Below are 15,741 nucleotides of genomic sequence, written 5' to 3'. Positions count from 1 at the left end.
TGCCGTGATTCCGGTATTGACCTAAGAGACCAATTAGCACTGTTTATCTTACAAGATTCAGGCAGATGCTATCATTTCTCAGGTCGGGTCAGTTTTGAAGTATTGAAAGATACTATCAATGAAATATGTTTTATTTTTAACGGTTGTTTGGCATGGTAATATGATTCTATGTTACGTTTTGTTCGTACTTTTTACTTAATTGTAAAACGACATCTGATTAATTTTCCCGTCTTGAAAACCGGTATAGTTTGAAACAAAGAAGGATCGTGTAACGCCTCGGATTCAGCGCAGACCGAGCCTGAACATGAGACATTCCGATTCACATTTAAGGGCAAAAAATGCATGTAATTCAAACTCTCAAAACTAGACGTTAACGCTTCCATTACCCCACTTCTTTTGATTTACGGTTTACCTCAGAATACATACTGTGGTTATTAAAATTCCAGAACAACACATTGATTTGTACTATGCTATTGTTAGATCGTTTGACTTGCGCCACAAGTAAATCAAGCTTCTTATCAAGAGATTGTGCCATAAAGTGGTTAAGTCTATGCTACGTCATTTTTATGTGCCTTGCAGCCAAGGACTTTATATATTTTCTTTGTGTTTTGCCAAGTGATAGCCACAAACTAATCAACAACGAACCTACGCTTTCAGTTATTGCTAGCTCATTGTGAGGTTAAGCCTACTTTCTCTCCCGATAATATCATTTGTTAAAAATAAAAAAATAAAAAAAATTCAAATGTGATTTTAAGATATCTCTAATAATAATAATAATAATAATGATAATAATAAATACCTCTCTCCCCTTTCTTCTCACTTTTCTGTCACTCTCCTTTCATGTTGAAAACAAAAATAAAAAATTCTCAAACAAAACTCGAGTGGGCATGTATTGGTATATACATACATACAGATATATACACACACACACATATATATATATATAATATTTTATTTTTTATTTTTTGTAGTTTGCACTATTTATTTTCTTCAATTTTCTTTGCAAAAGGGAGAAAAAAGAAAGAGAAGAAAAAGAAATTGAAGTGGGGAACTCACACCACATAATATCCTTAAGTACACCAAAGACGCTACCAATCGCACCCACACTCAATCTCGCTAGTCAGCCATGGACATTGCAGCACCCACGTTCCCTTCGTCCCACAACTGATTCGCCCACCTCCAATGGCGGCCGCAGCTCTCTCCCTCCTCCCCTCCTCCTCTCCTCACCTCCTCTTCCCGCCCTCTTCTTCCTCCTCCTCCGCCTCCTCCTCTTCTTCTTTGTTTGTATCCGGTGGGACCCATTTGAAGACCCACAAGAGCTTCGTTTCTCTTAGTTCTTCTTGGCCATCGTCATCTTCTTCGTCTACTTCTTCATGGAAATTCAGCGCGAAACGCAGCGTTGGGAGAGTGTTTGCTGCTTCTGGCGATTACTATGCCACTCTTGGGGTTCCCAAATCTGCCACCAGCAAGGAAATCAAAGCCGCTTATAGACGTTTGGCTCGCCAGGTAACTACTTTCACACCCTACTTGATTTTTGGAGTAAATTTGTTTAAGTTACTTTGGAAATTGTAAAACCTCAACTTTCAATTGTGGGCATTATGCAATTGTATACATTTTCTCAGCAGCCAAACTGCTGGTGTCTTTCAAAGTTATAGTATAGTTTATATAGATTAAATGACACAAAATCCATGCTTTCGTTTTGGCATATTTTAAGGAACTTATCAAAACTTATGGCTTGCTTTTTAAGCATTTGTACGTACTTACTAAAATTTTGTTGATGCTTTAGTTTTATGTTAAAAGGAGAAAGCTTTACAAAAATTTGGATGCCACTGCAATTTCACACGCGAAACTATCAGAATCAGTTTTTATTGGAATTATGTTTGTGTCTATAGTTACTGTATTTTATCCATCTTGAATTAGTAAGTAGCAATATATGTTTATAATATTTACGTAATTCTGACCTTCTTATGTATTATAATGCTCTCAAGTACCACCCTGATGTCAACAAGCAACCAGGAGCAACCGAAAAGTTTAAAGAGATCAGTGCTGCATATGAGGTATGAAACTTGCTTTTCTTTATCTCATCTATACAAATGACATGCTTATCACATCTCTGTAGCAAGCAATGAACTTAGAATATATGATTGATTATATAGTTTGTGCTGTTAAGTTGAATCTTTTGAAAATCCAGTCGGTGCATTCTATCTGTATACTTGTGGTACTCATTGTTCAGTTATCTTTTATTGGCATACATTGGTCACTGGAACAAGAAATGTATTTACAGTAACATTCACCTTTGGTCTTTCCAACAATGGTTTCCCTTGTGAACCGTATTGGAGATACTGGTGTTAACAGAACTGCCATAGAAGCGTATGCTGCATATCTAAGTTAGACTCTGAATCCGTGAGCAACAGTAATCCAAACTCACCTTAGTTATTTGTATTGGCACATATGCTCATAATCTAACCAAGTATGACCTCCGTCTTTATCAATGACATCACCAATAGTGCAATTGATTTTTTTTTTTTTTTTTTTTCTTTCTGGCTTTCCTTCATTTCCAGGGTGTTAAGCTTGAAACATGTATGATCTCTTGTAGTCTGCAATCATTTAACATTGGGATTTATGCTTTTTGTTTCCTTAGTCTCCAACGAAGCATATTATCTTGCTTATCTTTTCTTTTCACATTTTTAATATCGTCTGTTGAATTCTGAAGTACAACCTTGTCAGGTGCTATCAGATGATAAGAAGCGATCTTTATATGATCAATATGGTGAAGCTGGGGTTAAGAGCGCTGTAGGGGGAGGTTCAAGTGCCTATACGGTAGTGGATGCAGTCAAATATATTTTTTGCATGATAAATAAATAAATGTGAATTATGGCAGTCACTTGATGTATGTAGAAACTTGCATGTCAATCATATCATTGCACACCATGCAGCGTCCAGTTGTTGGATGTATTTTGGGGCAACATGGCCTCCATTTGGTCATTCTCCTTTCTGAAACTCAGGTTTTAAAATCACAGTAAACAATAACAGACATGGACTTGCACACACATATTTTAGAGATAATGAGAGGCTACTTTGCCCCAGATTCATCCAAAAAACAGAGAATATGTATCTCCTAATTAACCTTGATATTCAAAAGTATATGCTACTTCCTCTGCAACATTCTTTATACACATGTATTATTTAAAATGGTATATGCTACTGTCTCTGCAACTTTCCTTATATAGCATATTTATTTGAGCAGACAATCCCAACCTACCAATCATTTTAGAGAAGTTATGGTACTTTTAGTTAACTGCTGCTTTGTTTATGTGACAAACCATGCCTGTGTGGTGTTTGCGTAGATTATTGGTCAATATTCTTTCTGGGTTTATATGTTCAGTTGTTGCCTTCTCTTGAACAGGTTGCAGAATGTATATATCTTAGTACCGTATATTGATCACCTGAATTGCATGCCTAGTTTCCTTTTCACTGTAATCAATGAGAGAGAACTTGTCATCCCAGTTTTTTTTTTTTTTTTTTTTTTTTTTTTGTGCGATATCCTATATTCTTATGACAATGTTTATTTGTTGGAAAAGTTTTGCAATCAGAGCTGTTTCCCCGATTTTAATCTGAGTTCTTTGCTGAATGTTGAATTTAATTAAGTACTATGTTCTTATTCTTTCACATGGATACAAGATGTTTTTTCCTTTTAACATTATTATTAGGTATCTGAGTAGACATGAATAAGCAAATATAGAGCTGTGCAAGGTTTTCGTAATCGTTTTCTTAATGATAACATATATTAAAGCTTAAATTACTTGATTGTTGCTTGGTATTTTTTTTGCAGATGCTTATTAAAAGTTTAAATTACAAACTTTTACTCCTATTTTGCAGACAAATCCATTTGATTTATTTGAGACTTTTTTTGGGCCGAGTATGGGTGGATTCTCTGGTATGGATTCTGGTTTTGGAACGCGTCGTCGTAGCACTGTTACTAAGGGTGAAGACATCCGGTGAGTTATAATGTTGCAGACAATACACATATTTTTTTTTTACCACCACCATTCTCTTCCTGCATACAATACTAATATTCACTTGATACTTAGGAAATCATATTTATAACAACTTTCTGTACATTTTGGTTAATTGTGTGGCCTGATTATATCTGCTCCGATTTGCTACTTAGTAAGCAATTTTTCTAATAAATTGTTAATTAGTTATAACACACATTCAACTCAGGATCAGGAGAGAGAAGATATCTTTTGTTCTTTACAATGAAAGTGGCTTATGGTTATAAAATGATATCATATGGAGATATTCTTACTTCAGCTCAATTCCTTTGCTCTTCATGTAAATGTCTGGGAATTTTATTTTCTTTGGTTTCGAGGATGTGCTTTGAGTAGCTTCAGTAGCACAGTTGTTAGTGTCCTTTATTAAACTTATGTGATAAGCACAATTGTGCCTTACGAGTATAATGATAAAGAATATTAGAGCCTCACTGCTACTTGATCACATGTATAATCTTTTACGACCACTTACTATTTTTGAAAAAGTGGTTTTTCTCTACTGATTTGTGGTTATTTTGTCTTCACTGTGTTAGAAAATTTCTTACTGTCCTATTGCTCATTTATTGTTGTGATACAAAATGAATATACCATTGACGGCTTTTTAGTTGACTCCTGGTCCAATTGTGTTCAGTTATGACTTCACTTTAGAATTTTCTGAGGCTATATTTGGAGTGGAAAAAGAATTTGAACTTTCCCATCTGGAAACATGTGAAGTTTGTGCTGGAACTGGCGGTAAAGTAGGTTCTAAAATGCGGATTTGTTCTACTTGTGGTGGGAGGGGTCAAGTTATGAGAACAGAACAGACACCTTTTGGCCTGTTTTCCCAGGTAAGGGCTTCTGGTTTCTATTCTATTGATTTCTTTTTGCACTTTTCTGATATTTTGTGCATATTCGTATCAAATCAAAATCAGAAACATTTGTTTAGTGTGATTTCTCAAGGGTTATCTCCTAGTGTTTTAACTGCTTAGTTGCCTATGGTTTAGAAATTTATCCAGTTTTGCATTCAATCCAGTTTAAATTCTTTAATGACTGATTGCATCTCTAAAGAGTAGCTTGATTGTTGGTGTTATTTTACAATAGAACTGGATAAATGTTTTTGCACTAGATAGCACCAACTGGCTATAAGACAAGAAAACACTGTTTGAGGTAAATTTGGATGTGATGAATACATCAGTAAGGAAAGGTATGGTTGACTCAGGTGGTATTCTGCACATGGGAAGGCCAAACGATGAACGGTTTGTGGTAGTGAGAAATGAAATTATAGCCAATTCTTGACCTCGTAAATGGAACTGATTGCTCAAGTGGCCTCATTTAGTTCTACATGTTCATGAATGTAATAAATCTGCGATACATTTGACGTAGTTACATGTTAGGTTCGTTTTTAAGTTTATGTATTAGCTCTATGTGGAACTGATTGCTCAAGTCAGAAATTAATTGTGGCCACGGGATTATATTTAAGTTTATATTGCATCACTCGGGTATAAGTACCCTGTATTCTATGCAAAACTGGGTACATGATTATTTGAATTATCTTTTTGTTCATGTTAGGTTTCCGTATGTCCAAATTGTAGTGGAGATGGGGAAGTCATTTCTGAATACTGTCGGAAGTGCTCTGGTGAAGGACGTGTTCGTGTTAAGAAAAGTATTAAAGTTAAAGTTCCTCCTGGTGTTAGCACAGGAAGCATTCTGAGAGTTGCTGGAGAGGGAGATGCCGGGCCAAAAGGGTAGGTGGCTGAATTTCATTTTGTTTTTCACCATGCATTTTCAAGGTACTGTCTTTGTTTAACTGTAAGGTAGATATTCTGTAATATATGAATAGAAGAAGTATGAAGTTCTCCTTCATGCATGCTTTCAAGCATATACAAGGTGCATATTCAATGTTTTCAATAAAAATTTGTTACAATTTATTTTTTTTGGTTGTGTCGATACAACATTAACTACTTTGTGGGAGCACTATAGATGCTACGAAGTTTGTAGAAGGCTCACGAAAAGCATTACAACAGTAAAATCATGTGAAGACTCTCATCTAAAACAAAAGTCATGTGAAGATGATTGAGACATTAAAGACCTATTCATCTTATTTGTATTGTTTTTTTCCCTTATGTTCTTTTCTTAGTCCTGTTTTTCAATCATAATTTTTGTCATATGGACTTTGCATGCGTACTGTTTCAAATTTGGATATTGTTTCAAACCATTCCCTTGTTCGCTGCTTGTCATGTTGACCTCCGTATGTACTTTACGGAAAATTGAAGTCGTTGTGTTACCCAGTCCAATGTGTTGAGGATTTAATATTCTTAAGTATTATAGCCTCCTGGATTCTATTATTTATCTTAATTTTACGCTCCAGCCACGCTGACAGAACATTAAATGTTTCTTCCTCTCCTTGAGAAAGTACTTTTTTGGGTGAAGAAAATTTATACTTAAAAAATTCACTAATTATTATTTGTGCACATAACTTCAGAGTGTATATATATGCGTCATACTGTGATACAAAGTTTATAACCGATTGCTGATCTTGTTATACCATCAGGGGCCCTCCCGGGGATCTTTATGTATATCTTGATGTTGAAGAAATAGAAGGAATTCAAAGAGATGGCATAAATCTCTCCTCAACGGTTTCTATCAGCTATCTGGATGCAATATTGGGGGTTGTTGTTAAGGTATAGTTTGTTATTTTTATTCAGCATAACGTTAGACAAACTCCTGCTTCCATTTAATTGTTATTTGTATCTCACAGAAAACATATCTCACAAGCCTTGGGGTAGTAGAAATCCTTAAATTATTCTATTGCTCACGGGTATTTTTTCATGACCAATCTATTGAATTTCTGGCATCTAAAACAGGTCAACACAGTTGAAGGGGTTACCACACTACAAATCCCACCAGGCACCCAACCTGGGGATATTCTTGTCCTGGCAAAAAAAGGAGTGCCTAAGCTGAACAAACCATCAATACGTGGTGACCACATATTTACAATTAAAGTAACAATACCAAATCGTATCAGGTATACATTTTTCTCTTTTTGTTTCTATTTTCATTGTTACTGGGTAGCTGTAGCGGATTTGCCACAAATTCATCTCCCTGTATTGTCACAACTTAAATGTATTGTTACAGACTTCAAATACTCAAAAGTTTTGGTGTATGCTTTGTGGCAAAATGTCAGCTCTTCTAGTGGTAGAACATCCATGAGAAATTAAAAAGACACGAATATCATTAAAAGACAATATAAAAGAAACATGAATATGATAGTAGCTTGTAAATATATTAAATGACTTAACTTGGATAGTAAAAAGGAAATGTAAAAAGGTGGATGAACACTACTGAGACGGTTGTCAGCTGTCGTCATTCAGTACATGTTGTGCTGTGGAAGCACACTCATGAAGACAGAAACGAGTATGGGTTGGAGAGAAGAGGCATGGTTGTTTGCTCGATTCACAAATAATAAACATCAAAGAGATCTTTAAGCTTCTATTTTCTTGTATACATGTAATCTCTAAATAATGGGAGTTTTTTGAAATATTAACTGACATATTTCATTCATTTATAGTTCCAAGGAGCGTGAATTGCTGGAAGAACTTGCTTCACTGAGTAATACTACTGCCGCACGTTCACGTACTCGCCCCAAAGTGCAGCCAGCTAGTAAGTAATCGCTCGGTCAATTTGAGATGTTTTCTTTGCTTGCGCATGTTACAAACACTTTAGTTTCAGGTTCAGTGTACAGATTTATGTTTTATCTGACTTGACTTTGATGCTTTTGCTTCTGCAGCAACTAGTATGGAAACTGAGGTGGGATCGGATGGGGAGAAAACAGAGGAAGTAGGAGATCAAGATGACCCATGGAAGAAGTTAAAAGACTTTGCAGGGTAAATCTCTCTCTCTCTCTCTCTCACACGCACAATGATATATTTCACGTACTGAGTATTTATGCTACTGAACTGCGGTCACTAATTACCAAGTGAAAATTCTATATCTGTTTCTAAAAAGTATAAAAAGATATGGAAAATGCGGTTGATATTAATTTCCTGGAGGTACTCTGTTATAAGTGTGGCATATCCAGATATGTATAAGCTCATGAGATGCTTTTTTTTTTTTTATATGTCTAAATTAATAGTCGCTTCAGATGTATGTTTTCTGTCATATTTGCTTTTATCTTCTCCTCATTAAAGCACTCATCATCTGCACGACAACTGACCAAAAAAGTTTGTCGAATTTGAAGGTCTGTTGCAAATGGTGCCCTAAAATGGCTGAGAGACAACCTCTAGTCTGGTGTGTTCATGAAGTTTGCTCCAAATTTGCCCAAAAATTCGGCTATATATTTTTTTCTTCCTCCCAGAAGGGGTACTGGACGAGGCCGTGCAGCCAAAATGTCTCCACTGTTTTACAGAAATTAACTTGCCAGCGTTGCAGTGAAGATCTTGAACTGTGCGGTAGGCGACATTGTTTTTATTTTTTGCACTTGTAATTTAACATTTGTCAAATAATATACAGAATCAGCTGCTGCGTCTGCGTGCATGAACCGATTTGTGCATCAAATTCTTGTCAATGAAACTCAATTTCAGATTCAACGTTTATTGATTTTCATGTTTTTTTGGTCAATGAATTTCTCTCCTAGTTATTGTTTGTCAAGAGTATTTACCATCGGTCGGTGATGTTAACAAATACGCATAATTTGGTTGTGAGGAAGTACTGATGATTTGCCGAATCGTACGGAGTAGTCTCATTGGTTTAACTCTACCACTTGATTGATCATACTGATCAGGTCATTTCGATCATGCCCTGGCAAGCTGATCTCGATGAAAGCGCTGAAGCTTGGAAATCAAGGTAGGAAAAATTAATAAAAGAACAAAGTACAGAATAGAGCCGGGAATCGAGGAGAAAATTGACATGTACACAACAGAGACAAGCATTGAGGAAGTACACAATAAAGACAGACTTGCTCCGATAACATGAAAAAATAATAAGAATGTACCACGACTAGGATCTGTGCTAAATTGGTGAACTGCACTCCTAGCTTCGTCCCTCCGCACGGCTTTGCTTGATCAAAAGCAAAACAGCTACAACAACAGGCATGATAATCATGACAAGAGCATGGACGATGTTAGGTCTAGTTATCTCAGGCAAAACTACGCTTCCGTACTTTATTACAGCTGCAGCCACAAGGGAACCGGCTACCACCTTCCCCAGATATTCCAAATCGTCCTGTTTACACAGAAGGAAATATTTACTATTCAGAGTATTCTCAAATCATTTGTATGTTTCGAGACCACATAATTTCATAGATAACAGAAGACATAAGGCGTCTTTTAAGTTTCGGGTTTCCTGATTTGTTAGTACTGGAAGCAATTTTTAGCAGATTTAAGATAACTTCTTTACACATAAATCACGTTCTCTTGTTGGCCACTGATATTCCATCTACTCCCTTCGCTTTGGCAACCAGACTAAATCCTTGATGCCAAGACGTCAACTGTGACCGTGGTATTAGATCGAAATGCAGCTTAGTTTCTGTTCTATTTTTCCGAAGACATATTAAGCAAGCAACCCTATTCTTCAAAAATGCAAAACAATCAAAACTACTAAGGATGTCGCTTTCTTCACTCTATTTTCCCTGGTATGAGATACCTACTCAAAATGCACTACGACAATTCAAACATGTAAGATAGGTTTGTCGAAAATACTTCTCTAGAACTGTCTAAACAACTGAACATGAAATTTGAAATCATTCATGAAAGAGAACAAACTTACGCTTATAAACAATATAATCTTGACACTCTGATTGTTTATGTTTAGATGCAAGCAAAATGGAACAGGGCTGATCAGAAAAAAAAAAACTCACAAGAAAGTGAAATCCCCAGAGGAAAACAAATTCATGTCCATAATGCTAACAAAACCATCATACATTTTAATTGAGCCTAAAACTCTACTGGACAGTGGACATAGATTTCTCATGCACATACTGATGCTTGCATCTCTTTTCATACTATTTGAGTGAATTACCAAAGAAAATAAACGCCGAATCTGGAGAATTCATATTCAACATTAAACCCACTAATCATAACGACTTTGACTGAAACGCTTGTGTGAAAATGTTTTTGGGTTTCAAAAGCACTTCAAGTGCTTTTTGGGAGAAGCTTTAGTTACGTGCTTCTTGCAGGAAACACTTCGAGTGCTTTTCAAAATTCACTTGCATTTTTAGTAAGGATTAGTTTCAAAAACATTTTCATCAAAAGCGCTTCCAGTCATTTGAAAAGCACTTCCAAACACACCCTTCTACTATCTAGTGATAATCTGCTTATACCAAATGACCAAACTTGTTTTCTATCTCAGAAATTAACATATTAATTCCCCTGCAGAACCTAGCTTGTAATAGTGCAATATTTAAATAAAAAAACCCAGAAATTATTAAACAACCATCAAAATTCAATAGCTTTTCGGACGTTTACATATAGGGCAGAGTTTCTAATCTGTCTAAAACAACAGTAAGATGTACCAATTTACCTTCAATTTGGAGCCTCAATATTTACTCTCAGTAGCCAAAATTAATCAAAAAAAGAAAAGGAGTAAATGGATATACCTCAGAGATCAAACCGCTGCCATTGTTACCCACCTTTGAATTCACTTCTTCTTCCTCGCCTCCTCTTTGAGGGTCAAGAGCTCGGATAGGGAAATACCCTTTTACCCTTTTGGAAGATAAGCAATTGGGGTAGTGGATAGCAAATTTAGTGTAACTCGTGAACTTCTGTGGGGGCCGTAGCCGCCGTTGATCCAACCCGGCCGAGTATCGGAGGTTGGAGGCTCCAGTCGCCGTAGCTGAGGCAGTTGCCACCACCATTTCTATGTGGCTGACACTTGGACTTAATAAGTGCATGTCACTCCATTCATTGCCTCAATTTTTTTAATTTATCCATATGTGTGCCTTGAATTTATTTCATTTTTTCCGTAAATTTAAATCAGCATTTGATATTAGTATTGAAAAGGCAATTGTTATTAATACTTCAAAAATCTTATTTTACACTTCTGAGTGTATTTTTCTTTCTAATTATAGAAAGTTTGGAGAGTCAAATGAGATTTTTGGAGTGTTAATAACAATTCCCTATTGAAAAAAATTTAATTATACCTAGCATTAGTATTATTATCATATGAAATTGTAATGATAAATCAATTAGTTTGTAAATATTAAATTTATAATCTTCTTAGTAATTGAAATGTTTTTTTTAATCAAAATGGTTATTGAAATTTGTATAACTTCTCACTTTGGTCTCTGTTTATCCACCATCCCTCAACTTTTTTTTCAAATCATTTTGGATTTAACATTATTTTTGGTTGGATTTAACATATTTTTCATGGAATGATCAAAATGATTGCTAGTGGACAAACTCAAGAACTACTTTTATTGAATTTGAATCTCAGAGAGCAAAATGATGAGTTATTCTCCATGATCATTTTAGTTTAAAAGCCTAATTGTTATTCATGTGTAAGATTTTGCATATTAAAGTTAGGTTGACCTTCCTTATTGAAAATTCTGGCTCCCTCCACCATTAATTTGATCCAACCTGAACCGTTGATATTTTCCGATGCCGATTCCGGTTTAGGAGTGGAACTGCACCGAACCGCACGGTGCCCACCCCTAGATCAAATAACCACGTTAATACAAATTTGCCTCTGTACTTATAGTACTACAAGACTTCGATGGCCACATGGCAAATTGTTGTTGTGAATCCCACATCTACTAATATTCCTGAGAATATTGCATTTCAAAGAGACCATATCCATTCGGAAGCCATCTTTTTCTCCTTATTTTGTGGAAATCAATCCTAATCCAAGTATTTGATGGCCTCCAAGTCCACATGCTGGAACCAAGGCATGCAAATAATTAGCATGCAATTTTATAGCCACATCTTTAGTTTGGATAAAATTACTTTGATCTTCGATCAGCTGATTCTACTACCATTTTATTCCAGTCGGTCTCGAAGTTGTACCATTTATCCAAATTTAAGGTGATTCTCGGTCGACTAATTCTACGGCAATCAATCCATCATCTTCATCTTTCCACCAAAACTTGCATCTCACTGACCACATCCTGATCCTTATCCAAATAAGAGACCGCATGCAACTGATTACTTCATGATTTGGTGGATTTCAAATCTTTTCGTTAATTGCGACCAAAAAGAGTTTCATTAACTTAAGAAGTGTGATCAAATTAGGATTTGATGGTATTTTAATAGACTTTAAAATTAATTAATTAAGAGTTTAAAGGTGGATTTTAAAATCATGGTATAATCAAATTAGGATTCAAGAGGATTTAAAGAATACATCCAAATTAATCTATGGTAGTCAATTAAAAATTTAAAAAGTCTATACAAATTTAAGTGTTTGCCAAAGATTTGCTAGGAATTCTGTGGATGAAGAATTTTGATGGATTTGAGGGTAGGTGGTATAAGTGTAGTGGGAATGCCAAAGATTTGCTAAGGAAGGATTTTGATGCAAGGCCTATCCTTATTTTGGGCTCTAGGTGGTGGATTGGAGACGGTGAATTTGTGGGGATTCGGGATGACCGCTAGCTCCCCACTCCATCAAGGTTTCGGGTTTTCTCTCCCAAACCTCCTGCGACTGTGAGTTTAGTTTCGTCTTTGACCTCATTTACATTGCTGGAAGTTACCCCTTCTTCATTCACTTTTTACTAATGTCAAAGTAAATGTTATTCGCTCCCTTCCTCTGAGCATACGATTCCCTCCTCCTCTATGCTAAAATGGATGTCTCTTTGGGCTACTGATCTCAACGTCTCAAACTTTTCTATCTGCTTAATGATCATCTGGGCAATTTGGGAAGCGAGAAATAACTAGCTCTGGAATGACATCTTGGAGCCTTCTGACATCATCTCGGCGATATGTATTTCCCGGTGGTTGGAGTTCAATAAGGTGTCATTTCTGTGAGGTCGAATGACAGCACTCCTCATCTACCATCTTGGACTCCTCCTCCCTCGGGTTTTCTGAAGATGAATGTTGACGGTGCCTGGAATGACACCTCAAAAAAGGGAGGGTGGTATGATTATTTGGAATGACCAAAGGGATTTTGTGGCTATAGCTGTCTCAAAGGTAGATTTTATTAGGCCATCTTCAATCGAAGGAAGGCCAAAGGGCTCGTTTGAGCCCTATAGCCCTCCAAGAAATTAATATTATATTTTAATGAACAGTGCAAGATCATATTTCTTACCATCTCCAATCAAGGGGTCAGAGGGCCATAGGCCAAATATAGTCAGTCCTGTGATAAAAAATCATCTCCAACCAAGGGCCAAAGGGTCATAAGGCCAAATATAATTTATTATTTAAATCTAAAAACTACAACAACTTAAATTTAAAAACTACAACTTCAATTTAAAAGCTACAACAACTTAAATTTAAAAACTAAAAATTAAATTTAAAAACTACAACTTAAATTTATAGGAAAAAAAATGAGAATTTTTTATTTTTTATTTTTTAATTTGGCCGGAAAAAAAAAAATCAAATCCAACAGTAACTGACGTCAGCTAGCCGTTGGTTTCACACACCTTCAGATTCAACTGATCCAATGTCCATAATAGGGTGCATATTGGGTTATAATTCACACACCTTCATATTCAATCTCTTTCAATTCAAGTTTGCAATGAATTCCAATTTTGGATCATCTTTGGATTCCAACTGAAGGTCTTCATCCATTTCGAATTGGAAGAAAAATGGGCGTAGATGTAAACTTGTAAACGGGTTGGGTTTGGGTCGGGTTCAATCCAACCCGTTAAGTTAATGGGTCACTCGAATCTGACCCGTTAAGCTAACGGGTCACCTGTTTCACCTGTATTCGACCTGTTAACAATTATTATTATTATTTTTGCATAGTTTATTTTTTGTTGTTAAGACATTACTGAAATTACTAAAACATCCTCAACTAACGAGTACTAACGGGTGATAACGGGTCTAACGGGTTGACCCAAAGTGACCCGTTATTTAACGGGTTCACCTGTTAACGACCTGACCCGTTAAGCATCCACCCAAATACTAATATTAACGAGTCGGGTCTAAAATGCCAGGTCTACGTAGATGAGACGAGAAGATGAGGAGTCTGATGAAGAAGTTGAAGCATGGCGCAACACACAATATGTGGCAGCCATGATTGCAGTCATGGCATGTCAGCCAACTGAGGAACAACCTCAATGGGGTGGCTATGTTGCTGGTCACTCGTACAAACCACGAAACAGAGCGATGACGCATGCCAATCTGATGAACAACTACTTCAACCCCAACTCGGTGTACACAGAAGAGGATTTCAGACGTCGCTTCCGGATGAAGCATCATGTCTTCGAACGTTTACTTTATGATGTCCAGCAGGTCAATTCATACTTTCGACAGAAGCTGGACAGAGCAGGCCGCCCTGGTTTCTCACCTCATCAAAAGGTTACTATTGCACTTCGAATGATGGCCTATATCTTCCCAGCCAATTCGATGGATGATACATATGGTATGTCTGAGTCTACATGCCTTGATACTCTTGGTGAATTCTGTGACACAATTGTTAAGCTTTACAAAGAGGAGTACCTCCGTGAGCCAAATCAAGAAGATATGGATTGGCTCATTCGCAAAGTTGAAAACTGTGGCTTTCCGGGCATGATAAGATCATTAGACTGCATACATTGGAATTGGAAGAACTGTCGCACCAGATGGCAATGAGGCTTTAGCGAAAGGTCGAGAAAGCCAACTATTGTGTTGGTGGTTGCCTCGTATGACACATGAATCTGACATGCTTTCTTTGGAGTCCTTGGATCCCAAAATGACATTACAGTTCTTGGGCGTTCACCCCTCTTCAATATCCTGATGGAAGGTAAATCACCTCAACTTGACTACTACATCAACGACTGTCAATACAATATGGGGTATTACTTAGCAAATGGCATATACCCAAAGTGGGCGACACTTGTCCAAAAACTGGTAATATCTCTTTAAATGAGTAAATGAGGCGCTATAGGATAATACGTTCCCGTGCCATAAACAAGTACCTACAATAGGATCTTGTTGCACATCTTTGGGCCAAAAGAAGCGTAGAGTAGGCGTTTTAATTTTATGTTGTTAAATGTTTTTAAAAATGTTGTTTAAGTTTCATGTTGTTAAATATTTTTTTTATGTTGTGTAATGTTATTTAATATTGTTTAATATTGTTTCATGTTGTTTCATGTTACTTAATGTTATTTAATGGTGTTTAATGGTTTAAGAAGTTATAGGAAAAAAAATAAAATTTTTAAAGTTTTTTAAAAAAAATTTGTAAAAAAAAAAAAAAATTCAAATATAACGGCTAGCTGACATCAGCATGTTACTGTTGCATTCAAATCCAGGCCCCGCCTGGGGCTAGCTGGATGGCTGGGTTGAGCACTCCTTTTTTTGGCCTAGTGGGGCCCACGAGCCCTTTGGCCTAGCCCTCGGTTGGAGACAGTTTTCGTGTCATTTCAAGCTATTTTCGGCCCTCAGGCTGGATCAGTTGGAGATGGCCTTACCTTTCCAGTGCTGGTGGAGGCGGTGGCTGCGAGATCTGGATTTTACTGGCAATGCAAAGGGGTCTTTAAAACATTATTCTTGAGAGCGGCTTGCTCTAGATTGTGGCTGTCTTTCATGTCTCTTCTCAATGTTTTTTCTGATGTGGGAACTATCATTGAAGATCTAAAGGTACT

At 36.5% G+C, this 15,741-nt stretch overlaps 3 protein-coding genes across 3 annotated transcripts; 2 read left to right on the top strand and 1 right to left on the bottom strand.

The window, feature by feature from the left end:
• Positions 1 to 1,066: 1,066 nt before the first annotated feature.
• Positions 1,067 to 8,661, top strand: LOC137707927 (uncharacterized). Its single transcript, XM_068446870.1, has 11 exons — positions 1,067 to 1,506; positions 1,989 to 2,057; positions 2,728 to 2,820; positions 3,880 to 3,998; positions 4,684 to 4,879; positions 5,601 to 5,776; positions 6,583 to 6,712; positions 6,896 to 7,056; positions 7,600 to 7,691; positions 7,819 to 7,915; positions 8,269 to 8,661. Exons 1-11 carry the CDS (start codon positions 1,183 to 1,185, stop codon positions 8,312 to 8,314), a joined length of 1,503 nt encoding a protein of 500 aa, XP_068302971.1. The 5' UTR covers positions 1,067 to 1,182; the 3' UTR covers positions 8,315 to 8,661.
• A 398-nt stretch (positions 8,662 to 9,059) lies between these two features.
• LOC137708942 (uncharacterized) lies at positions 9,060 to 10,881 on the bottom strand. Its single transcript, XM_068448100.1, has 2 exons — positions 10,624 to 10,881; positions 9,060 to 9,251 (listed from the first exon to the last, which is right to left on the bottom strand). The coding sequence occupies exons 1-2, from the start codon at positions 10,879 to 10,881 to the stop codon at positions 9,060 to 9,062; spliced, it is 450 nt and encodes a 149-aa protein (XP_068304201.1).
• A 3,241-nt stretch (positions 10,882 to 14,122) lies between these two features.
• On the top strand, positions 14,123 to 14,749 carry LOC137708941 (uncharacterized). Its single transcript, XM_068448099.1, has one exon. The coding sequence runs from the start codon at positions 14,123 to 14,125 to the stop codon at positions 14,747 to 14,749; it is 627 nt and encodes a 208-aa protein (XP_068304200.1).
• Positions 14,750 to 15,741: the final 992 nt, after the last annotated feature.

Source organism: Pyrus communis, chromosome 11, assembly GCF_963583255.1.
Source record: "Pyrus communis chromosome 11, drPyrComm1.1, whole genome shotgun sequence".
In the NCBI taxonomy this organism is placed as follows: Eukaryota; Viridiplantae; Streptophyta; class Magnoliopsida; order Rosales; family Rosaceae; genus Pyrus; species Pyrus communis.
The sequence above is the reverse complement of the archived record's forward strand: the minus strand, read 5'-3'. Positions and strand labels throughout refer to the sequence as shown.